This window comes from Canis lupus, chromosome 26 (assembly GCF_003254725.2).
Source record: "Canis lupus dingo isolate Sandy chromosome 26, ASM325472v2, whole genome shotgun sequence".
Classification (NCBI taxonomy): domain Eukaryota; kingdom Metazoa; phylum Chordata; class Mammalia; order Carnivora; family Canidae; genus Canis; species Canis lupus.
The window spans coordinates 13,157,932-13,184,151 of NC_064268.1; the positions used below are offsets into that span (position 1 = coordinate 13,157,932).

The following is a 26,220-nucleotide window of genomic DNA, read 5'->3' on the forward strand; positions in this document are numbered from 1 at the left end:
TCAAGTATCTAAATGGATGAACAACCATTTTAGCTTTTGCCAGATGTTACCAAATACCTACCTCAAGCATCAAAACACACCAGCATCAACAACAAAAATTCTCTATGGAAGGTCTATTTAATTCAAATTCTATTAACTCTGGCCTACTTGTTTAATATTTATCTCTACTTTAAAATTAAGAATATTTAAATAAACTCATTTAAAGGGGAGCATAGCTACTGTGAAGAAATTTGTGGGAGCAATTAGATAACAGGGTCAGTTGTCTGATAATGCTCTTCCTGAGTCCTAACAATAAAACTACTATCTATATTTAAGAAAAGATCTATCTCTTCCTTCTATACTAGAGGAGGAAGAAGACTGAACCCAAACAAAACAAAACAAAATAAAATGATGAGGAAGAAGTGATCTGAAGTCCAGGAGATAGCCCACAAAAGTTGCTACCATTCTATCCGACTCCTGTTGTGCTTTTTCTACTACCTACCTAGAGCAAGAACAGCTGACTCTTTGGGTTGGATCCACAAAATCCCAAGTAGCAGGATTATTAGCAGGCTCTTCTTCAAGAGTTGGAGTTGACATTTGGCTCCTCCTAAAAAAAGGTTAAAAATGTGACTTGTGTAAACATGAGATAATATTCATACCTCCATGGTAGATGGGGGGGGGGGGGGAGGGTTAAAAGACCTGAATACATTTCACATAGTAATGTTATCTAGCTGACAGATAACTCAGAGCAACCCAAGGGCAGGAAAAAGAACCAAACTTGTTCTATGCACTAGAAGAAGCAAGATTCAAAATATTTCTATTTAAGTTTAATGTACATTTTAACATGGGTGATAGAGCAATTAAAACACTATCTGGTACTATTGATTGTTGCTTTTAAAAGTCACCTAAACTTTGCAGAAATAACCTAAACCTTTAAAATTTTCTTTTCACAGCATCTGTGAATTATATGCCCTGAGACACTGTGCCATTCTTAAAACTCCTATATTTACTACTGTCTAAGCATAGAACAGCACTCTATGCTTGTAATGTGAACTAAAGACAAGAAAAAAAATTATCTCCTACTTGTCACTAGTAATTGGTAGCAAAAAGCAGATGTCCATTATTACATACTGACAAAAACACTGGGCAGTATTTCTGTATTGCTAATTTTGCTACAGCTGATACTGCAAAGTGCTCCAATGATGGCTCTAGAGGGACTTCTCTTGCTCTCCACCCTCCCTTGCCTTTCTGGGTGTCCCACTACCCTGTTCTGTGCTGATACACAAGCGGCTGTTAGAGCTGGTGGAGGTTATTGGTGACAAATATCAAAGACAGTAAATGAAAGGAAAAGAAAAAGAAAATGTTAACTTGGAAATTATCTAAGCATTGTAGACAGAGGTGAAAACATCTGTACCAATTATTCTAGAGCAAAGGATAATTTTTAAGTGACTAGAGATACCTTTTTAATTCTAGCACATGACATACAATCTCCCACTGCAATTATTTTAGATTTTATGTACTATATCTTCTTCAGCAGCCTACTCTAGAACCAATTCACTGAGAAACAAATGAATTTCCTAAAAGTTAGATCCACATGACAGGTTTTTTATCTGTCTGTAAAACTCGAAGTCGTAGTCACTGAAGTGGACTTCTTAGCAGTTATTGGCAAGGGTGTCCATACTTATTCTGTTATAGAGATTGAAACTCCTTTGTTTACTTTCCTCAGTCCAGAAAGGGGACATCTCAGTTATATCAAAAAAGATTGAAAATATGATGATAAATAAGTTTACATAAATCTTGGTGAGCAGGATAGTATTTATTGACTAATATCTGTTATCATTCATGTAATTAAAATCATCAGCACCACCAGTCTCTTCTTAGAATCAATTCTTCCTCTTTTCCAAAAATATGTTAAGGAAGGCAGGGAGGGAGAGCAAGAGGAGAGGTAGAGGGGAAAGGAAGGAAGCAAAGCCAAGTAAGGGAAGAAAAGAATATGGCTTCCCCAAATCAAACAACAGAAGCACAGCAGCTGGTAAATACCCCTCTGCCTCAGTTCAGTTCAGAACTGTATTGTCATTTAAAACAGAAGGCCCATGTCACAGAATATGTAACAAAGAAGGTCATTTCCCTTTGTAAATGGAAAACATTCATAAATTCATTAATTGGTATATGAAGGAAAAACCAAACCCACTGACTACTGTCCTAAGCCATCTGTGCTAAAAAATGTCAGATGAATACTGTGCCAATCTTGAGATAATCAGGTAAGGTATTTCAAAATTTCCTAGATAATTGAGTCAAGTAAAGTAAACATCTTTAACATCCTTGGGTTGAATTTTGCATTATTATATTAAGAAAAAAGATGAACTACCAATCCAATGACCCCTCAGGTTTGGTCACACAATGGTACAATGTAATCAACACTCCTCATGTAGTGATCAAAGACATGGTGTTATTAAACCACGATCTAAACCAGACATAATGCAAAAGTCATACTTGGACTGGGCTCTGTTGAGGATGCATTCCTTCCAGACTCGATGGACCATATGATTGTGGAGTTTTGGAGGAATTTTCCCCGATCTCTTTGGACTGTGCATAGTTATCATCCCCCCGTCTTGGGAGCCTAGGTGACTGACCGCACTCTGCGTACCTCCACTCTCCCCTGAAAAAGAAAGGCAATTTGGGAATGTGAAAATTATCTGAAAAGATCTCCTAGTACACAGACTGCAAGCTTATTTAACAGAAATGTTTTGATTGTTGAAACTCATATTATTCATGTAGCTCTGCCCCTACCTGCTGGCAACAACACTATCTGAAGCTATGAGCATAAATTGTGTGTACTGGCACTTTGTATGGTTCTTTGTGTTCTCCCTAAAATAGTTAATCACATCAACACTCACACACTCATACAACCCAAGGGCATACCCAGAGGCATTCCGACTCTACTGGAGACAACTTACTTGTAAAGGCTCATACATCATAGTATTAAAGATATAAACATGAATAGATTGATTTAAATTTTTAAATCCACGGTGCAGTAAGGTTTCAAGGCCGAACAAAACAGCAGAGGGAGCTTTATGCTCATTTAGCTAAAAAGCTGTGCAACAACTGCACATAGTGCCCAGGTAGGAAAAAGGACTTAATAGCACAAAGCTTTTAACAAGGTCAAATTTCAAATTTGTATGTGGAACTGTTTGTCCTTATACCTGACACTATTTATGAAAGCTCAGTGTTAAAACACTGAAAGAGGTTGTCTCGACATTCTGTATCAAAGGATCATTCACTGGTTTCTCTCTAATATAACTCCACTTAGCTTTTCCAACTAGTTGGTAAATAATCCATTTCTTTCTTTTAGGATCACTATAGTTACTGGTAATACTGTTTTTTGGTTATTAGTATTTTACTACTTCTATCTCATACAAGACAAATATTGAAGTCAATTTCCAGTATTAAATTCTGATGCAATTACTTTCATCTATGTGACTTCATCAATATACCGTGGTTTTATTCTCAACAAAACTCATACAAAACATCTTGACTGAAATAATCAATTTTAAGCCCTCTGGAAATCTCCACCCTTATCTGAAAAATAAACAAACAACCTTATCCCACAATTTAATAGTCCTGATATCACTGGAATACAACCACTGTATGAGCTGAATGGTTAGGCTTAGCTCTATTAAAAAAAAAAAAACAAAAAAACATTATCAAAATGCTTACATTCTAAGGAACTGAAGTGTGCTTGTTTCCTATAAAAAGTATTATTTTATTACAAATTAGATAAAGAAGACAGAAAATTTGGTCTTTCATTGCTATCTTTCATCTTAGAAGTTCCCTGACTTGGTTTGTGGTACAAAATAATTCATTTCAATTTTACAATGGATTTTCAAATGCTTATTATAAATCTAGGATAAGTGGAGAAATAAACAGAAGTAGAACACATAGCCCTCTGCTCCCAAACATCTTACAATTTAGCCAAAGAGATCCTAAGTCCATGGTACCATATGGGATCAATTTATGACCAAAAAATGAGAGGGGTGGGGAAAATAAGGCATAGTCTTTTCTGAATAAAGTTGGGTTAATGCCTTTCAGTAGCTTTTAATGACTTAACTAAAATGTGGGTGATACCTCATGGGGAATCAGACAAGACCTATACTCCATTGCTATCAAATATGTATTGAATATTGTTACTCAAAATTATCTCCATAAACTGAAGATGCAAGCTGAGGTACCTAACCACATGAGGGATAAATGATTTCACCAAAACCAGTTAGGCCTCCTAGATCCCCTGCTAAACTAGGAGATTCTTGGCCACTTTAGGGGAAAGGGGAACCCATTATGTCCTATATCTAGGAAAACATGGCAATGGCTCAATGTTAGTCAACTGCAGAAAGACAAGGCTGACCAGGATTCTCTCTGATTGAGCATTAAGAGTCCTAACATAGAACTCATTGTATCATGATATGAAAATTTAGACAAAATCATTTTACAACAAAGATTCCATTTGATTTTATTTAGTTTTTAGAGACTGAAGAGGCATCAGGGGATTTATTTACCTAGGGCTTAGCACAATGACATACACAGAATAGTCACAGGGGAAGTAATTTGAAACTCTATAGTTAGGAAGTCCACGCTGAAAACCACTGTAAACAAAACCTGGTGTTTTTGAATTGTGAAATTTAAAATTCAGAACTGCTTAGACACCAGGACATCATGCATACAGCAGGCTTTCAATTTTAAGTTGAATACAAATATCTCTAAGTACCAGGCTAAACAGATAAACAAAAACTGATAACTTATGTAGTGCAATTGTTTAAAATCCAAACTTTAATATGAAATGTGATCAAAACTTCTCAAAATATTGCTATAGTCTCTGTATCAGTATATCTTTATGATGATTATTTAAAAGACTGTTTTTTCTTTCTCCTTTTTTTTTTTTTTGTTTTCGTTTTATTAAAAACTGAGCAAATCCTTTCACAGGGGATCATCCAAATTCTCTGCTCCACCATATTAGAGCTGGATGTCTCTTTTTTTCACCCATCTTAGCAACTGCATGGTCCTAAAGACGGAGGCTGCCTGCTGCCCATTTCTATGCCTTCCACTCAGTCTCTGAGTAAGTCCTTCTAGATAACACGATCGTGTGCTGAAGCTGGAGTTTTGAGTACTGCTTTAAATGCTTACGCCACCATTTGTATACTGCTTCCTGCCTACAGAGTGCTGTTAAGTACTTCACCTAGTATGTGTAACAGCTCTGTCAGGTACATAGTATTTAAGAGAAGGAAATGGAGGCTCAGGCCAAGTATGAGAATTTAATAAGGCCAACTCACCTAGTAAAAGCTATATAGCCAGATTTCTAAATTAGGTGCTCTCAATCACAATGTCTATTTCTTGTCCCCAATATACTGCTTAACCATGAACATTTATTGAATACCCTCCATATGCCAAGCACCATGCTAGAAGCTCTAAAATACTGTCTTCTCTAATCTCATGAAAATAGCCACGTGATTGTGTATCATGCTGGGTAGTCTGTTTTCAGTTCAGCAGCCAAGACTTGATTTACTCTGATGGTTTTGCCAAAATGGCCTACATTAAAAAGCCTATAAATAATCTCACTTCAGCTCATCTGATGAATATCCTTTCCTTAGTGACTAGATTTCCAATTAAAATGAAGTCAACTACAACAAGTTAATACAGAAAATATACTACTCCAAAGAAGTCAAAATGCTCCCAATTTAAACAATTTCTGAGTGTTTTCATGAAGGAAATTTTTTAAAGTTTCATGTATAATTAATACTTTATAGCATTAATGTAGGCAGGTTACTGACAGAACAGCAATTTACTGAGAGCTTCTGGATGCCAGTCTGCCTCTATAATATAACAAGGAAAGAATTATCTCAAAGTTATCCCTGGCTGGCAATGGTCAATTAGGCAAATACTTAAGCCATTCTCTGATTTAGTGGTTTCCATTTGTTTAAGTAAAGAAAAAGCAGCCTATACCTTGTCCTGATTGTGTGTGCACATGCGCACATGTGTGTAAAGGAAGAGCTGTATGTATAGAACTTAAGAGAAACAACTACACTGTCTAACTGGAGTACAGTCTAATATGGCACAATTACAATTCCAAAGCATATCAATTGTTTGTTGAAAATTTTCCTTCTCTATTCTGCAAAATGTCACTCTACCTCCACCTCTTCCATAAGGCATTTTTCACTGTGTTTGCTCATCTGTTCCATGGCAAGGGAGCTGCGTGGTTTTCTGTGATCTCCCCGACCAAGATATTCCTGGACCGTACTCACCTATCACAGCCTGTTCTGGAGACGTGGGAGGGGTAAGAGGCATCCCACAGTTACTTGGGTCCTTCCCACTACCAAGTCCCTGCTGCCCCACTGTAATATGGCCTCCAGCACCAGCAACACTCTGAGGAACGGGGATGTCATTCTGAGAGATCAAAACAAATGCTGAAGGATAAACCAACCGAACACCACCTGTAAGGAAAGAGAGCAAGGACAGAACCAGGCCTGAGAAAAAGTTCACACCAGGGTGCCAACTTTATTATTCTAGTGGTCAGAGTCAAAGCTATCATATGATGAAAATGAGGTGCTCATTAGGTACTGCCAAAAGTGACTAGCTCCATTCCTTCCTAAGTTAATAGCTGTTTAAACATGTGCTCCAACATTATGATAATAGCGTTTGGAATACAGGGACCACTGGTGCTTCAGGCAAGAAAACTACTCAGCATATACCACTGTGTCAAGAGAATAAAAAAAAGATGGGAAAATTATGGAGATTATTTTTGATGAATCTCAATGATTATCTTTTTAAATTAAGAAAGATGAAAAAGATAGAATAAAGTTCTTCAGGCAAAATATTTTCTCTTACCAACAATTACTTCAACTGCCACAGGGAAATCATCATCATATCCCAACTCCTCTTCTTCTTTCAATTCTTCTTTCTTTTTCAGCACCATTGGGTAGAAATACTGCCATTCCTCAATCAACTTACGGGTGGCTGGGTCTGACATCTTGTATGCTTGGCCTGTGAGCGTGCCATTTAAGCCATAAGGACTTACCAGTACTAAGGCAGGGAGGAGAAACGTATGTTACAGATCAGAATAATCACTCCTGCTTAAGCATAATGTTACATACATGGTCATTTGGGCTCAAGCCCAGCCTCACTTCCTGGATATCGCTTTCTATTTCCTGACCCCTTATAAAGTCTAATTTTTTTTAATAGTTCCTCATTTTAGTACCTCTTATCTATATGCCTCTCAACACACATCAATTTTTCAAGGAAATCAAATGGATGAGGTAAAAAAAAATTATCAGACAGCTGTATCAACACACAATATATAAACTATCTATATATGAAAACATCTACAAAACCTGTTTGATATGAGCTTATACAATGCAAACACTGAATCTTTTATAACAAAAGAAAACCATTCAATACATATACCCCAAAACCTGTCTAGTACTTGAACACTCCAGGATTTGAGACTTCCTAAATATCTGTTGTAATTTTTAAAACAATATATAAATAAAACTTATAATAACAAAAAGGCCTTGATGTATGAAGTGTGAAACATAATGCTTACTTAGTTATAATTTCAGTTACGAATTGTTTGAAGTCCACTGATGAAACAACTTTAAATAAAACTTATTATACTCAAAGTAAAGGACTCAAAGTCTATCTTTCTCTTTCAGTGTTTGACTCGATGTTATTTTCACTAGGCTAGCCACAAAAATGTAGTTAACATGATGCTGCACATAACCCAGCCAGTTCATATCCGTGGGGTAAGGCTAACCTTCCAAACAACACTTTTCCAGAGATAAACTTTTTCTTAATCCTATTTTTTTTAAAGATTTTATTTATTTATTCATTCATGAGAGACACAGAGAGAGAGAGAGGCAGAGACACAGGCAGGGGGAGAAGCAGGCTCCATGCAGGGAGCCTGATGTAGGACTTGATCCCGGGACTCCAGGATCACACCCTGAGCCAAAGGCAAACGCTCAACCACTGAGCCACCCAGGCATCCCTTCTGAATCCTAATTTCTAAAAAAAAAAATCTCAGCATAGTCATTAAATGAGACGTTCTTTTTTTGGATGGCTCTGTTTTTTATAATGGGTGGATGACATATTACTTCATTCCAGACAGTGATAACTATAGACATCACATATTTCTTAGTGCCTTTCTGCTGTTTCTCAATGATCCAACAGAATAAAATACTGATTCCAACCAACACAACCACTGTTGGTTGGAATGGAACACATTAATACTGTGTTCTAGAAGTATTAATACTTCTAGAAAATTTCTACACCAATATAGTTAATTATGTTCACTATAATTATCTATAGGCCAACACTGCCCTAAGAATATCTCTTCTCCAGACCAATCCTAGGAAATAAGCAGGATAACATCTCATAAAAGTCTTCTATGATTCGAGACATTAGCAACAAAGCAGTAAGACTTAAAATTAATTGGTCTATGGAGACCTGGTATTGCTAATATTATCTTTCCCAACTTAGGTAAGTTGCCTTCCCTCGTGACTAGGAATTCCTTCTGTTCTTATCATAAATGCTTCCTTTTATTTTCAGTAATAAAGTCTAGAATGAAGTTAGATGATCCTCAGCATCTTCATAGTCAACAAAACACAGTATTTAAATAATTCTGGTAATTCACAATATCCACATACTGTACAACTCCTAAGTGCACAGCTTGGGAATTGGGTTTTGAATTTTACAGTAGTTCACACAGCAAACACTCAAAATTACAGAATGATAATGTGCATAGTTTAAAATGTATTACAAAGAGAGGTGGTTAAAAAAAAGGTAATAATTAGGACACAGTTAAATGAGGATTCAGTATTCTTTTTTACCTTTAAAAAAAATGGCTTAAGTATCTTTAGGGCAAGGAACAGATGTTTTCATTAAATTAAATCAGAATCATTTGTAGGAAATCAAAAAGCAATCATAAATAATATGGAGGCTAACCACTCAATGACAAACTGTTATGTCAATAAAAATACTTAGTTAAATCTGTTAAAGTATCAATGTTTTTAAAAAATTATGTTGTGTGATATATACTAGGACCATTTCAACCAGACATCTCTAGTAATAAATTAAATTGAACTAAAAATGATTTTTTCCAGATGATTCAATCTAATATTATTACAGTTAAATATTATAAAATTTAAAAAGCTATTTATAGACAACTCTGAATTCCAAAAACAAAACCAAAGATTTAGAATTCATGGTTTAAAAAAAGGGATATGGTGTTATTTTGGCAATATCTAGGCGATTAGCTGAAAATTAATGAAAATTTACACATTAAGTTAAATTACAACCAAATACCTACAATCAGTATAGTCTCAAAAGAAATAATAACGATATTAACAATACTAAAGAAACTACAATTCTAGAAATAGGATTCTGGTTGAAATTTCAAAAACAGTAATTTTCTGTTAAGTCACTGTATGCCTGAAACCATGGAACAAACAAAACAATGAAAACTTCTAATTTTTAAGGTTTGTCAATTACTCATTGGATTATATTTTTCAAATACTTATAGCTCTTCTTTTGCTCTGAAGGCAATTGTCTACAGTTTATTCCTTAGTATAATTTCACCTAAGACCATGTTGTACACGTGATAAGCTCTAAGCTTTCAGCAAAATACTGGCAAGCTTTCTTTGTGAAATGCTAGTCTTCCCTTGCTTCCTCAGAAGTTGACCCTTATGCTTAGCATTAATTATCTTAAATTATCTTATTAAATTAGCTTAAAGTTAAGCATAGGCTTAGCTTTAAAATGCCAGTTTAAGATAATATCTCATTCTGCAAACCTTACTGGGCAAGGTGGCTATCCACTTGGTGGGAGAGAGGTAGATGGCAGGGACATCACCGTTTACTTACCTTGAAATGGTGCAGGTGAAGACTGAGCCATGTGTATATGCTCCTCATTGATCAAATAAATTGGCTGGTGTTGGGCAATCTCCACACTTGTACATACATTACTTTCCCCATGAAGAAAGAATGTGAATGCACAGGACAAATGCTCACTAAAAAAGAAACAATGAGAAACTCAACTCTATATTTTGATAGGAAATGAGTGCTAGGTACAGGAATTACAAATGGGATACACTTTTACTTTATCAATCACCCAGCAAAGCTTGTCTCTGATGAATTAATAGCATAAACTTCCAGTTGATTTGAACAAATAATGTAACAATAACTTGCTGACCAACTAAATTAAAGATACTAGATAGTTATGCTGCACTGTGAAAACTGGAAAGCTATTGTGCAGACTGCCTCCTGTTTCATTTGCATAAAGTCTCCTATGCTGACTATAAAGTCCTAAGGACAGAAAAAGAATCATAACATTTTTCTACCTTCTCATGCACTAGTATCTGAAATGGCTTTTAATGGATTCTGAGGACAAAGATTAAATAGTTTTGCTTGTGTTTGGCTTGACATAACAATAAAATCAAATTTACAAGCTTACAACACTGACATGGTTAAAATTGTTCATCTAAAAATAGCGATTAAAGATACAGTTGTACACAAGTCGCCAATGTATAACTGCTAAGGTAATACAAGTCTCTAAATGGGCTGGTGATGTTATATTTAATTTTTACAATTTAATTCTGATCACAAAATTTTATTAAAGCATTCCACTTCTCCATTTTCCACACAATTAGCTAAAAATTGATAAAAAATGAAGTGTCTTGGAGAAAAATAATTTCAAAATTACTACAGAAGCACATTCTTTCAAAGTTGTTAACTTTGGCCCTAAGCCAGTGATAATATCTCCATTTCTCAAGACAGCTCATAAGAATACTTGCCTGATGAACCAAAATCACTGTAGGTCAGGCAACTATCATTTAAAAAATCATCTCCAAGATGTGATTCTTCTCAAAATTTCTCTAAAATATTATAAATTACATTTTGAATACTACTAAAAACATTAAAGTTTGTTTAGGTATAAAATTATAATGCTTTAAGGAAAAAGTGAACTAAAAGTTAAAACTTTCACTTTATCACACAGGGAAGCATCTATATTCTTCCTTGACAAGTATGTTAAGATAACTTGAGAAAATGGTGTGTTTTACTGGAATGTTAAGTTTCAACAATAGGAAATACCTAGTCTTGATATTTAGCACAACAGAGTAAACTTAAGATAGTAACTAAAATTTTATAAGAATTTTGAAAAATTTGGGATCCCTGGGTGGCGCAGCGGTTTGGCGCCTGCCTTTGGCCCAGGGCGCGTTCCTGGAGACCCGGGATCGAATCCCACGTCGGGCTCCCGGTGCATGGAGCCTGCTTCTCCCTCTGCCTGTGTCTCTGCCAGTCTCTCTCTCTCTCTCGTGACTATCATAAATAAATAAAAATTAAAAAAAAAAAAAAAGAATTTTGAAAAATTTAAACACCCCCTTGACACCAAACTTCTAAGTTTACAAGGAGGAAATGACTTATAGCAATTTAAATGTATACTGGTATAAGATACCATTAACTGTAAAAATGCATAATCCTTTAATTTATGAAAATGATATTAGAAACATAGCTTCAACACACATCATAAGAGAATCAAAATATAGGTTTACTGACTACAGATTGGTTAATTTTCCATCTATAAACTTCAGTGGAGGCGTTTGAGCTGACTTATCCCTTTCACACCTACTGTCCTGTGTGGTCAATAGCATATTTATAAGAAAACTGGTTAGAGTTACAGGTATTGAAGGTAACACAGAGTATGTTCTCTATTCCACTGATTTCCAACTATGCATGAAAAGAAATGCAACCAACATTTACCTACCAATTAGTAAATGTAAAGAAGGTGCAAGAAGCCTAAAATGACAACAAATAAAACATCATCCTTGCCCTGAAGGGGCATATGTATAAGCTAACAAAAGACAGATATGAATGTACATCAAATAAAGCCAGACACTAATACAGAAATAGAAATAAAATAGCATAGGAAGGCTAAGATGTACGGATTTTTCCAATTTGGAAGATCCAAGTGCTTCAAGAAAGCAAGAACAAATGAAAATGGGATTTCAGTGGCAGAGAGAAAAGAAAAAGTAAGAGAGAGGCATGACACAAGGATTAGATGTTGTTAAGAACAGCAGGCAGTTTGGAAATTCCAAAGAGGGAAAGAGGTAATATGATGAGAAAGGAGTTTCAAAAAGAAGTCAGAGGTCACACCTTGAGACAACTGCTAAGTTACTTCACCCTTCTAATCAGTTTCCTCATTCATATGTAAAATGAGCTGTGAGCACAAGTTGCTGGGCTCTCACAGGTTCTGATTCAGGAGGTCCAGCATGGGCCCCAAGAATATGCATTTGTACAAAGTTCCCATGTGCTGCTGCAACTACTCCCAGCCCAAGGACCACGACTTTGGGAACCACTAAGCTTGATGGTTCCTATATCCCTTTCCAACTATACAGTTTTGTTTTTTCTGTGGTTATATGACACAGGAAGGCAGGGATGACGACAGTGACATTAGAAAGTAGAATTCCCCTTTAACCTAGCAATACCACTTCTAAGACTTTATCCCATAGATATAACTATTGTATAGTTATTGACTACAGCATTGCTTGTAACAGTTAAATACTGAAAACAGCCAAAATGTCCATCAGTAAAGAACTGGTTAACTAAACAATGATCTATGATTCATTCCTACAAAGTAATACTGTGCAACTAGCTAAAAGAAAATGATCACACTGACAGGTGAAATCCTCCAACAAAAAGTCATAAATATGAGGGGAAAAACAAGGTACAAAAACAGTGTTAATAATACACTCCCAGGATCCCTGGGTGGCGCAGCGGTTTGGCACCTGCCTTTGGCCCAGGGCGCGATCCTGGGGACCCGGGATCGAGTCCCACGTCGGGCTCCCGGTGCATGGAGCCTGCTTCTCCCTCTGCCTGTGTCTCTGCGCCTCTCTCTCTCTCTCTCTGTGACTATCATAAATAAATAAAACTTTAAAAAAAAATTAATACACTCCCATATGTATAAAAATCAGAGGGGGAGGGATCCCTGGGTGGCGCAGCAGTATAGCGCCTGCCTTTGGCCCAGGGCGCGATCCTGGAGACCTGGGATCGAATCCCACGTCGGGCTCCTGGTGCATGGAGCCTGCTTCTCCTGCCTGTGTCTCTGCCTCTCTCTCTCTCTCTCTCTCTCTCTCTCTGTGACTACCATAAATTAAAAAAAAAAAAAAATTGGAGGGGGGAAATACATGCACACACAAGTTGCTTACACTGGCATAAAATTTCTATGGAAGGATACACTTTAAAAACCTAATAATCCTATTTGCCTTTGGGGAATGACACGGCATGACTGGGGGAGAAAGATAATTCACAATTCATGTTCTTTTATGCTTTTGAATGTGGGTCCATATGTCACACAGAGAGTAATGGAGGCAAGATCTAAAGGAAGCCCCTGCCTCCAATCCTTGTGCAGTGTGCTTGCTGGCCCAACTAGAAGCGTGCACTAGAGGAATCCATGGTGTTTCATCTTGTCATATTTGGCTCTTAGTTGAAGCCTGCTGAGATCATCTTTAATTCTGATTCTGTTATCCAATGTACTGGCTATTTGATCAGCAACCTGTCAATATCTTTACCCATGTCATTGCTAAAAATGGTGGAAAAAACTGAGAAAAGAATCCTATGTCATCTCATCAGATAACTCCCAAATTACAAATTCACTAGTGTACTGCCACCCATTCACTATTTCTTGTCTACAAAGGATAATCTGAAAGATTATGTCAAATCCTTGATAAAATGCAGATATATAACTGTCTTATTTCTCTGATCTAGACACCTGTCTAAAAATTCAGGTAGTCTGATACAAAAGCCAAACCTCCTCATTTTACAGATAAACAGGGCTAAAAAAAAGTCTGGCCTGCCAATGCCATTCTTAGAAGAACAACTGGAATTTGACTTGAAATTTAATGTTCTTTGTTCTAGCTAGGTTGCCTGTAAATGGGGATATTAATTTATATCCCTACCAACCTTTCTATAGGTAAAAGATCAGATAATGTGAATGAACACTGAAAATATGGGACTTTACAAAACAATTACAGATACATTATGTTAGTGCTATTACAGAGTTAGTAGGTAAAACTTATTACAAACTCCATACCTGTTCTTGCTTCTTCTCATCTATCACCTACTTTTACCTAAATCATTACTCACTCAATTTCATCTTTTTCATACACTCTCATCAGTGAAAATTGAAAAGGGCCTTAGAGATGATAAAGCTAAACGCCTTTCTAATTCAGGGAGAAGACTGTGCTTAAAGTCACACTAGCTCAGAGTACAGCTGGATGAGTTCATTCCCCCCTTTTTAATGTGGTGTTCATAGTACATTCATGACATTCTACCTTCAATCACTGCTACACTCATCCCAATAGAATGCACTCACTCATCAGTGTGATCACACACTATGTAATCTACATCCATCCCTGCATCATTTATACTAACCCCCTAATGCTATGGACCACAAGGTACTATCAAATGAACATAGGGAACCAGACACACTGTAACTTTACTCAATCAAATCAAAATTGGACCCTCACCCTGCTCTCTTAAGGCACACTTCTTGACAAGTATTCCACCACTTTGTCAACACCATTTATTCTCCACTCTTCATTCAGTGAAATCAGGTCTGATTCAAGCAATTCTTTATTTAACCTCTTTTATACATTAAACACATCTGCAGTCACACTTATCTCACCCTCTCCCAGGATGGCGTGGAAGACTACTACCTATTTCCTTTTCTTGGTAAAGGTACTCCTATACTCAAATTCTTTCCCATTCATTCATAAACAGTTTTTATTTCTTCCTCTTTACTTGCTCCAGGTTCCTCAGCCATTAAAGACATTCTCTTGACCATGTTACTCTTTTAGGGGTACTGCTGTATCTTACCTCCCTGTTCACTAATATCAAATAATCAATGTGTAAGTAAAATGGATAGTATAATAGTATTTATAGTCATACCAATAAACAACTTGCTTATGAATAAATAACTTTTGTGTTATAAAAGATACCAGGTACCAAGAAAAATAATGGGGATGCTATCTTAGAAAGGGATGAGTCAAAGAGCTTCTCTAAAGAAAAGGGAGGGGGGCAGCCCGGGTGGCTCAGCGGTTTAGCGCCGCCTTCAGCCCAGGGCCTGATCCTGGAGTCGGGGGATGGAGTCCCATGTCAGGCTCCCTGCATGGAGCCTGCTTCTCCCTCTGCCTGTGTCTCTGCCTGCCTCTCTCTCTCTCTCTCTCTCTCTCAAATAAATAAATAAATAAATAAATAAATAAATAAATAAATAAAATCTTAAAAGGGGGGGGGAGGGCACATAAACTGAGGCTTGCTTTTTAAAATCAATAGCCACGGTAAAGACCACTCCAAGAAGACACAATTACATGTGCAAAGGAACTAAGTTGGACAGCATTTGGCATTTTTTTTTAAAGATTTTATTCATTTATTCATGAGAGACACAGAGACAGAGACAGAGACAGAGGCAGAGGCACACAGGTAGAGGGAGAAGCAGGCTCCACACAGGGAGCCTGATGTGGGACTGGACCCCGGGCCTCCAGGATCACGCCCTGGGCCAAAGGCGGAGCTAAACCGCTGAGCCACTGGAGCTGGCTGCACTTGGCATTTTAAAAAAAACTTTCTAAAGAAGCAATGTGGCTGCATTATTGTGAAAATGAAAAAGACTAGTATAAGATAAATTTGGAAAGATAGGTATATTTGTTCATTCTTTGCCTATCAAAAAGACAAAGATACATCAGAGTAGCTGAAAACTAAAGTAAATCCACCTATATACTGCTTACAAAAGGCATACAAAATAGAACCACCCTACAGAATGAGAATGAAAGGGAGAAAATGATATGCCAGGTGAATCCAAATAAAAATAAAGCTGGTATAGAAATAACAATAAATAAAACAATAAAATATTTTTAAAACAGGCTCATCATTACATTATAACAAACAAAGAATTCAACAAGAAATCTAAACAATCTTGAATGTGTATGTACACAGCCATATGGTATGCCATAGAACTTAAAAATATGAAAAGGAAAAAATTTGATAGAATAACAAGGAGAAATTGACAAATCTGCAATTAATTAAGATTTCAACATACTCTTCTCAGTACTTAATAAAATAAGCAAATTATTAAGAAAATAAAACAAAACTAACAAAAAAACCCAGCAATGACAAAAATATATAAAATTGAGTATATATGCTGGCTTTCCAGAAATAATCTATTCTCTTTCCAAGAACACATGTAAGATGTACAAAAAATGGACTAGGTACTAGGACACAAGTTAAGTCCTAAATTTCAAAGATCTAATACCACACAAACTATATACCTTCTCTAATCACAGTGCAATTTAGTTAGAAATCAACTTTAAAAAAATAAGAAGGTTAAAATAAAATCCTTTTGTCTGGAAACTTTAACATGCACTCTCTAAATCATGGGTTACAAAGGAAATCACAAAATATTTAAAACTGAATAACAATGAAAATAATACATGTCAAAATCTGCAAGAAACAGTGCTTACAGAGTAATTTATATTCCTATAGGCCTATAAAAAAAATCTGAAAATGAGATAAGCATTCAAATCAAGAAGTGGGGGGGGGGGCAAAAAAACTCAATGAAAACAGAAAGATGAAAATAATGACAAAAACACACACTAATAAAACAGAAGAGAAGAAGAAGAAGAAGAAGAAGAAGAAGAAGAAGAAGAAGAAGAAGAAGAAGAAGAAGAACAACAACAACAACAACAACAACAACAACAGCAGCAGCGGCGGAAAAGATTAACAAGGGGGGCAAAAAGTAAATAAAAATAAAAAATAAAAAAAACAAGGGGGGGGCAAAAAACTCAATGAAAAACAGAAAGATTAAAATAATGACAAAAACACACGGAGGAGGAGGAGGAGGAAGAGGAGGGGGAGGGGGAGGGGGAGGAGAAGAAGAAAAGAAAGAAGAAGAAGGAAGAAGGAAGAAGGAAGAAGGAAGAAGGAAGAAGGAAGAAGAAGAAGAAGAAAAGCAATGGAAAGGATTAACAAAATCCAAACTTGTTTTCTGAACAAACTAAAGTAAGGACAAACCACTAGCGTGACCGATCTGGGGAAGGAGGAGAGAACACGCCTATGCAATGGGGGTGGGACACAAGGGAACAATCATGGGAACTCAGAAGGGGAAGTAACCATAGATAAAGTAGGAATGTTTGAATGATAAAAATACTATATGTAACTATATGTAAATCTGAAACACATGAAATGGATCATTTTCTATAAAAATAGAAGATTTAAAAAATATTTTGAAAAGAATAACTAAGAAGTATGCCTACTCAATTCAACATCAGCTTAGAAGGTTTTATAAAACTTTCAAGGAACCGTCTCTCTATTCAAATTATTTCAACAAAGGATAAATAGGAGAAAGCCTCCCAAATCTTTTCTTCAGGCCTGTATAGCTTTGACAGTAAAACCGGATACTCTTCAGTTACAAAAAGAGAAAGTCACACCTAATAATTTCACTCACAAACACAGACACAAAACTATTAAATTAAATAATAAGAAATCGAATTAAGAAGTGATCCAGAGATCTATGGGGTTTATGTTGAAATAAAACAATGGATTAGCAACATCAGCAAGTTTATTAATGTAATACAGGTGTACATTAACAGATGGAGAAAAATCAAAGAATCCATCTCAACACACAGAGAAAAAGCATCTATTAAAATTTTTAAAATCCGACAATCATTATTTAAAAAATAAACTTTCGGGCAGCCTGGGTGGCACAGTGGTTTAGCGCTTGCCTTCAGCCCAGGACGAATCCTGGAGATCCAGGATCAAGTCCCACGTCGGGCTCTTTGCATGGAGCCTGCTTCTCCCTCTGCCTGTGTCTCTACCTCTCTCTCTGTGTCTCTCATGAATAAATAAATAAAATCTTTAAAAAAAAAGATAAAATAAAATAAAAAATAAAAAATAAACTTTCAGCAAACTGGGAATTGAAAGGAACTAATCTAACTTAGATAAGGTAATTATCTTGTTTAATACTGAAACTTTAGGAGGATACTCTACTAAAAAGCCCAAGACAAGGGTATCTCCTTTTATATACAACACTGGCCTAGATGTCCAAGTCAGCGCAATAAGAGAAAGAAGTAAAAAATCAAAAAGGAAGAGGTAACACTATCTTTATTTGCAGATGACATATTACTCAGATTTTTTTCAATGACTAATAGAAGTAACAACAGAGTTTCTTAAGGTTGGAGACACAAGATCAGCAATAGCTGTGTTCCTACATGCTGTTCACAAAATACAATAGAAAAAAATTGCCCATTAGTAACAGCAATGAAAACCAAAAGGTACTCAGAAAATAAAATTAATAAAAGATATGTTAGGCTTCTATGGAGAAATTTACAGAACACATTCAGTTTGAAGAATATAGATAATATAAATTATTTTAAAAGATGGATCATATTCCGAGACATGATTATCAGTATCATAAAGGTTGCAATTCTCCCCAAATTGATCTATAAATTCAATGCAATTCCAACCAATATCCCAATAAGTTTTTCGACAAGCTGATTCTAAAATTTATATAGAATAAAGGGCCAAGAATAGTCAATGCAATTCTGAAACAAAGCAAAAGACTTAACTTACTAGTCCAAGATTTATTACTAAACCACAGTAATAACAACTGTAACAACTCAAAAACAAAGACTAATGAAATCAAACAGGAAACTCAAAACCATCCTCTAATGGCTCCAGTGTAAAGCCAAAAAACCAGTAAATTTCAACCCCCAAACCCAGTTACCTTTCTGGACAAACTGCCTATTGCTCTCTTCTATTCTCTCTCCATTCCAGCCCAGTAAAATCTCTGCCGTCTCTCAAATAACCAATCACAATTCCTCCTCTGGACCACTGAAGCTTACTGTTCTCTTGCTTAGAATTCTCTTCCTCCCAGCTATCCATAGGGCTCTCTCCCTCACTTTCTACATGTTTTGTTTGAATGCCACCTCCCCAGCAAGACTTATCCTCACCATAGAATTTAAAGGTACAACTCACCAGGACTCTCCTCCCCTCTTCCCCTACAGTACTCACCACTTACTAATATTACCTCTGGTACACCAAACACATGCTCAGAGGCACCATGAAGCTACAAACAGTCTTATGAACTCTAAGGCTCCCTCTACATTATATTCTCCCTATAGACATTGGCAAGGGAATGAGATGAAGGGGGAGACAGGGATGGAAGGAAGAAGGAAGAGAAGAAAAGAGGAAAAGAAGGACGGGAAGAAATGAGAGGGAGGAAGACAGGAGAAAAGAGAAGAGAAGGGGGCAGAATGAAGAGGGAGAGGAAAGAGAAGAGACATTTCATAGGATAGGAGAAGGAGTTGTTTCTGGAGACTACATGGCAGTGTGTGTGTTTATTATGAAACTTCGTCTCAGAGGTGTGACTGAGTTTTCTTTTTAAAAGTCACATTCAAGGGGCACCTGGGCGGCTCAGTGGTTGAGCATCTGCTTTTGGCTCAGGTTGGGATGCCCAGGGTCTTGGGATGGAGTCCCACATAGGGCTCCCCACAGGGAGCCTGCTTCTCCCTCTGCCTGTGTGTCTCTGCCTCTCTGTCTCTCATGAATAAACACGTAAATTATTTTTAAAATAAATAAGTAAATAAATAAATATCACATTCAAGACTATAATTACACTACTGGAAAAATGCTATTATGGATTTCATAGGGATTTGCTCTATAGTTTTAGCATTTGCCACTTGTTTTCTTTTAAAAATCAACAGGTGAGAATTTTGAATAAAAGTAAAATAAATGCTAGAGTTATTATTTTATGACTAACAAATAACTGGGTCTATATATCTGTGCAAGTTATTCACAAGAATGTCATTTTAAAGTGCCCTAAATAAACACTATTGATGAGATAAAGAACACCACAGGAATTTATTAACTATTTTCAAAATATGAGATTAATTCTTACTTCAAATATAGAACATGATTTATGGAAGCTAATTCAAGCTTAAAATCCTCTTAAAGGGATCCCTGGGTGGCTCATCGGTTTAGCACCTGCCTTTGGCCCAGGTGTGATCCTGGAGTCCTGGGATCGAATCTTGCATCAGGCTCCCTGCATGGAGCCTGCTTCTCCCTCTGCCCCCCACCTACCCCCACCCCCACTCCCGTCTCTCATGAATAAATAAAATCTTTAAAAAAAATCCTCTCAAACTTCCTCTTCCCCTCCCCCTTCTCTTCCCTCTGTTGTTCTTTCTCCCTCTCTTTCCCTTCCTCACCCCACTCCATGCCTCCCCATGCTTCTCATTTTATTCTTTCTCTTTGTCTTTCCTCCCTCCCCCTCATTCTCCCTCTGACTGTTTTACTGTATTTCACCTATGTTGTAAGTAGATCTCCAAATATTTTACCAGATGTTTGTAACTCTTTATTCTAAGCTTTAAGGACCTATTTCTTTCAGAATTAAACTAGGAAAGAAACCATCAGAATATCTTCTTTCAAGGTTAACCCCTGGGTAAAGGTGGCAATGTCAGTCTGTGAGTAATCAAAGCAGCAGACTCCTACCTCCAGCTCACCTTGGAGCTTCCCTAGACATTATAGTTTTAGGGAACATATTTCTATTTCTCTAAACTAGGAATCATGAGAGCATATATATTTATCTTCTTTCTTTCTTTCTTTCTTTCTTTCTTTCTTTCTTTCTTTCTATCTATCTATCTATCTATCTAATCTATCTATCTATCGAAACTATGTTGGAGAAATCTCTTCTACTGTTTAAGTGCTGAATAGCTAAACATACAAACATTCCCTCTTGGCAATCAGTGTATTAAGAAGAAAATGTTCAGTGTTAGTTCTAGTATACACTCACTTCATGAGCCACCCCTCTAGCCTTAACCAAGCAGTCTACTTCAAGACTGGACACTTCTTATTGCATATGTCATGCTGCTTCTTAGGTTGATGGTTTTGTCCATGCTTTTCTTTTGACTACAATAAATTTCCCCTATCCTTCATCTGACTCCTACTCATCTTTTCCAAGAAATCACCCCTAAAGTCTCAGACAGGCTAAATGCCCCCATATGCCTCTCATTCAAAGCACTTTCATATTTTAAGTTTTACATCTAGTCCATCTGACTTTGTGAGGGTAGAAATCATATTTTATCTATCTATTTGGACCCCAGGACTTAGCATGGTATTTGGAATGGGCAGATGCCACCTTAATGTTTCACTGAGTTTGTGATACTTTCTACTTTTCCTCTAAAACTTTTTGGCATTTTGCTAGGAGACTCAAGAAATATGCCTGGAATTCGGAGTCATGAGATACAGAAGACGGGAGTGTAAAGCTGTGATATTCTAGCTGTGATATCTACCCATAGCCTTGAGAATTTCTGATGATCTTTCTAACCATTCTTGTGGAAGGAGTCTGCTCTGGGCATAGCACTAACAGCTGCAGAATATAATATAGTGTGACCCTCTTTGGAACCCAAGATAGTTTATATTCTCTGGATTCGAAGATAGACTAGCACAAAATAAATAAGAACTAGACATAGAGGTCAATAGGATATTCTCTTCTATAAATGCCATTAAAGAATCTGTTCTTTTACTCTATTATCCATCTTAAGTAGTATGACCAAATCAATCCTCCTAAATCACATTTGTAATAAAAATCAATACTACTCAATCCCGTGTCATAACCCCCCACTGCCCAGAGGAAAAATCTAAACCCCTCTGCCATGTGTCCAGGCTTTCCTTATTCTGTTACAACCCACTTTTCTTTTAAAGTAGTATTTAAAACCCTATTTCCAGGTACCTGGGTGGCCCAATGGTTGGGGGCATCTGCCTTTGGCTCAGGTCATGATCCCGGAGTCCTGGGATTGAGGACTATCTCCCTCTGCCTATGTCTCTGCCTCTCTCTCTGTCTCTCATGAATAAATAAAACCTTTTAAAAAACAAAACCCTATTTCCATGTACAAACTCTCAATGACAACAAGTCTGGAACAGCTACTGCTTTGTGCATATTCCACATACATTCTTGTAACTCCACATAATCTCCCACTCCCATCTTTTAAAGTCCGACATCATTTCTACTTTTTCTATAGAGCTTTCTCATATTAGCTCTTTCTATAGACCTCTTTCTTCCCTGCTACCCAGAGTACTTACGTCCTTTGGCACGCATGCTATCAGAAAAACTCATTTAATCACAAACATTTACTAAGCACGTCTACCCATCTTGTGTAAGACACTCCGCTAGATTTAGGGATATGGAAATAAACAAGACCAGAATCAGCCCCTAGGATATAAACAAGACCAGAAATATTATAGTGTCCTGAGCAAAGCACTTAAAAATTTTAGAAAGAACAAAAATACTAACATAAAACTACTGTACTGGCCCGCATAGCAAGATCCGAAAGATGTTAAAAGGTATAGCAAAATAAAGATGGAGAAGTTCTAGTAGGATACCACAGTTAAAATTTTATACTTTAATATTAAATCTAAAAAAGAAAAAACTCATCCTACAATTGTAATATCTTATATGGGTTTGTACCCTGTGTAATCTTAAAGAATTATCAGTTTATACAAGAATGACATGAACCCATAGGAATGAGGGGATGTCTAGGGAAAAAAAAGTATTCTTACTATTTATAAAATATCCCATCTTACTGTTAGAATTGGATAAAATGTTCTATGCTCAGAGACCCAGTAAGTAAAACTGAAACTACATTCCAATGAGAAAGCAATGTGGTTGTGGTCTATCTTTCCCATACCATCTCTTGCTACATTAGTTTGTATGTTCAAGTCTTCCATCACCTTCAGAGGACCTGTCATAATTTGCTGTTACTTACTTTGATGGTCCCCTCCCATTGTAATGAAAGCTCCCTAAGCCCTCTGTACTCCATCTACCTAGTACAGTGTAAAATACACAGCACAGTCACTAAATGAATGTAGTTTTAGGCCATAACCAAAGATTAAGTTACTTTTCTTCAGAAAGTTTCCATCTTGAAGAGAACCAGAACAGCTGATGAATATAGTGAATATTTTTAGAGTGGGAGGATGTTTAATTATTCATTGAAGGCAACAGTACATAATTTCCAGTGAGGGCATCTGGGTGGCTCAGAGGTTAGCGTCTGCCTTCGGCTCAGGTTGTGATCCCAGAGTTCTGGGATCGAGTCCCACATCAGGCTCCCCAGAGGGAGCCTGCTTCTCCCTCTGCCTGTGTTTCTGTCTCTCTCTTTCTGTCTCTCATGAATAAATAAATAAAATCTTTAAAAAATAATAATAATAATTTCCAATGATAGGGGAAAAGTCAACTTTTAAAACTGCTTAGTCAGGAAACACAGGGGATTAAGAGGGGTTGCACCTCTGTAGTTGGGAAAAGACCCACAAAAATGTGAAAAGGGAAGGACTAGTATTACAGATTTTATTCTGAGAATATTCTAAATCTTAAAAAAAAATCTTTTTTTACTTCTTACACTGAGTTTTTAGAATGCAAGTATTACACGTGATTTCAAAATGCATTATGAATATTAATAAACTCCTGTTCTTTTCATGGTGTAAAAGTGTTTTGATAATAGATTCACAAAGCAGAACACATTTAATCTTATCTAAATGCTTTCTGTGTTATGAACTTATCTTAAAATTTTCCAAGCTGTCATTAACTGAATCTCTTGCCAGAAGTAATTTGTTTCACTCTATAGATCCTCATTTGGGAATATTTTGCTAATGTTACTTTATCATTTCCTTTCCTTAAAAACATACTGTTTACTTTGGTGGCTTTCACAAAGACTACGTTGAGATTTTTTGCTCACTAGCATAGTGGCATACTGACCTTTCTCTTATCAGGCAAGCCTTAACTTTCCTCCTTTTTAAAAGAGGATGGCATTATAATATTCAAATAACAAGATAATTATTTCATAATACTCTGAGATGCTTTCACTATTTCATATATCTTCCCCCTTTAAATTATAAGTTAAACTTGATACAGAGGCAATGAAAACGTCCAGTCAAGTTTATGGCACATAATTTTTTTTTTAAATGAGAGAGAGTACTTGTATTATAACTGTCAAATTACCATTATAATCTTATGAAATTACCCTTCTAAGAAAAAGAGTTACCAAGTAAATTATTACAATACAAAATTGCCTCAGTGAACAATTTTCCTTCATATATATATGCACACATATACTAATAAGTATATTCTTATAAATATGCGTGCACACACACACACGAATTTAATTAGCAAGCTCTATGATTTTTCCTTTCTACCCCTCCATCCTCAAAGCTAAGTTGTTCACTGGCAGTATATTTGGCACTGGTGCTGTGCATTAATTCTTGCTGATCACAAGGGTACCATTATGGCACTACAGTGGTAACAAACCAGCAGCACATCTTACATCAATGTAAAACAATGCCCTAGCGGCCTAAAGGACTTAGTGTTTCTCCCTGAGTACCTCCCTTGCTAGAAGCAAGCGACAGTGCAGAGGCTATGATTCCCTATATATCCTTGATCCAAAGGCTTTCTAGATAGCTTGAGGGTTCCCATCCTGATGATACAAACTGTATAAGATAATTTTCAAGATGCCAAAATAGACATATGAGCTACTCTAGTCAGTGATATGTGGTTGAAAATCAGAAGCCAACGTAACACAAAATTTGAGAAGGCTTATGAAAGTCATCTTATTAAAAATCTCTCTTGAGGTTACTAAACTAGGCCAGATTATCCAGTTGCAGTCTCCGGACAGCCCTCTGAAAATTCAATGGGAATGTGCCTGGCAGAGAATACAGATTAAACTGACATTTCTATTAGGTACTCACAGCCACCAAAGTACTTTTATTGCTCATTTTAAGACATGCATGGATTCTCTTTTTTTAAGTATATATATATATATATATATATATATATATGAAGCCTTTATCCATTTTTTGGTTGCTTTAAAAGATAGTAATAAAGTTTACGTGAGGGGGGTGGAGTAGAGCAATGAGGGAGGTAATGGAGAGCCACATAAATTTTTCTACCATTTTTTCACTAAATACTGTGAAGGCACTATATATAGTGCTAAGTACAATAAAAGATCAACTGATATGAACACAGCTAAGGCTTTTTTTTTTTTTTTTTAAGATTTTATTTTTAAGAAATCTCTACACCCAACATGGGGCTCCACCTCACAACTCTGAGGTCAAGAGTCGCATGCTCTGCCAACTGAGCCCACCAGGTACCCTGCTAAGGCTGTCTATATTATTTTGCTTCTCTGCCTGAGGGCATACCCTAGCCTTTCTCTATTACTCCTTACTGCTAAAATAGAATCTTCCCAAACTACAAAATACACTTGTATAGAACGTCTTAAAACCATGAGTGCTTACCTCTATTTCTATGCAAACAACCTACCACTGTGACAGATTCTGCTACCTGAGGAGGAGCCTAAGTGGTAGTCATGTAGAGTGACTGCCAGCTCCAACGAAATGCAGGGACAGACCCCTGACATCAACTAGATTCCCACACCCAGCTTACAGTAAGAGAAATGACCTGCCAAAAAAAAAGTTCAAAGCATAGGAGAATTCTAGTATGTTGCCATTCATCAGGTGAACAACAGCAAGTAGAGCTTCACCTACATGGTCAAACATTGCCCCCCACCCCAATTCTGTTAGCAAATACCAGTGCTAGGTATGTAGTCTCTTTGCTTCCATAGAGTATTATTTCTCCATATTCCACTAATGTACTTTACTTTCCATTGTGTCTGAGTATCAACCCTTAAGAGTTTTTCCAGTCTCATTATATTGATTATATATAAAATACCTTAAATACTTCTAAAACATGATGAGGCAGGGAAAAAAAAAATCCATACTGAGATTCTCCTTTTCTCTCATAATCAAAGTCTACTTAAGGAACCAACAGTGCTATGTTACAGTATATATTTAATGAGAGCTGATATATAAATTAAATGCACAACAACATAAAATTATCCTGTGTCCCTACTCACAGTAATGGTACCAGTTATATTTTTAAAAGACAATGCCTACAATAAACAAGACAGGGCCGGAGGGGGGTGGTCCACCTTTTTATATAACACTATTTCAGATCTAGCAGCTGATACTCAGCTCCATGTGGCTTGGCAAGTTCTTTAAAGCTTTCCAACATTTGGCATTAGCCTACCAGAGAGCAGGGCCTTTTATATTCAGCCCTGTTGCAAAATGTCTCACTCACCAGTACTCAAAGGAGGTCACAGTTTTCCCAGCAAAGAG

General features: G+C 36.6%; 1 protein-coding gene across 8 annotated transcripts in view; it reads right to left on the reverse strand.

Annotated features, from left to right (window-relative positions):
• Positions 1-26,220, reverse strand: part of MED13L (mediator complex subunit 13L) — a 295,043-nt gene that overhangs the window by 51,607 nt on the left and 217,216 nt on the right. For all 8 annotated transcript variants that reach the window (XR_003146620.3, XM_025474084.3, XM_025474083.3 and 5 more), the window contains 5 exons: positions 9,883-10,028; positions 6,856-7,050; positions 6,273-6,461; positions 2,473-2,638; positions 482-586 (listed from right to left, as the gene is read on the reverse strand). Coding sequence is in view for 7 of the 8 variants with exons in the window: in XM_025474084.3 (XP_025329869.1) it covers positions 482-586; positions 2,473-2,638; positions 6,273-6,461; positions 6,856-7,050; positions 9,883-10,028 (801 nt within the window). In the remaining variant the exon portion in view is untranslated. The remainder of the gene's footprint in view (positions 1-481; positions 587-2,472; positions 2,639-6,272; positions 6,462-6,855; positions 7,051-9,882; positions 10,029-26,220) is intronic.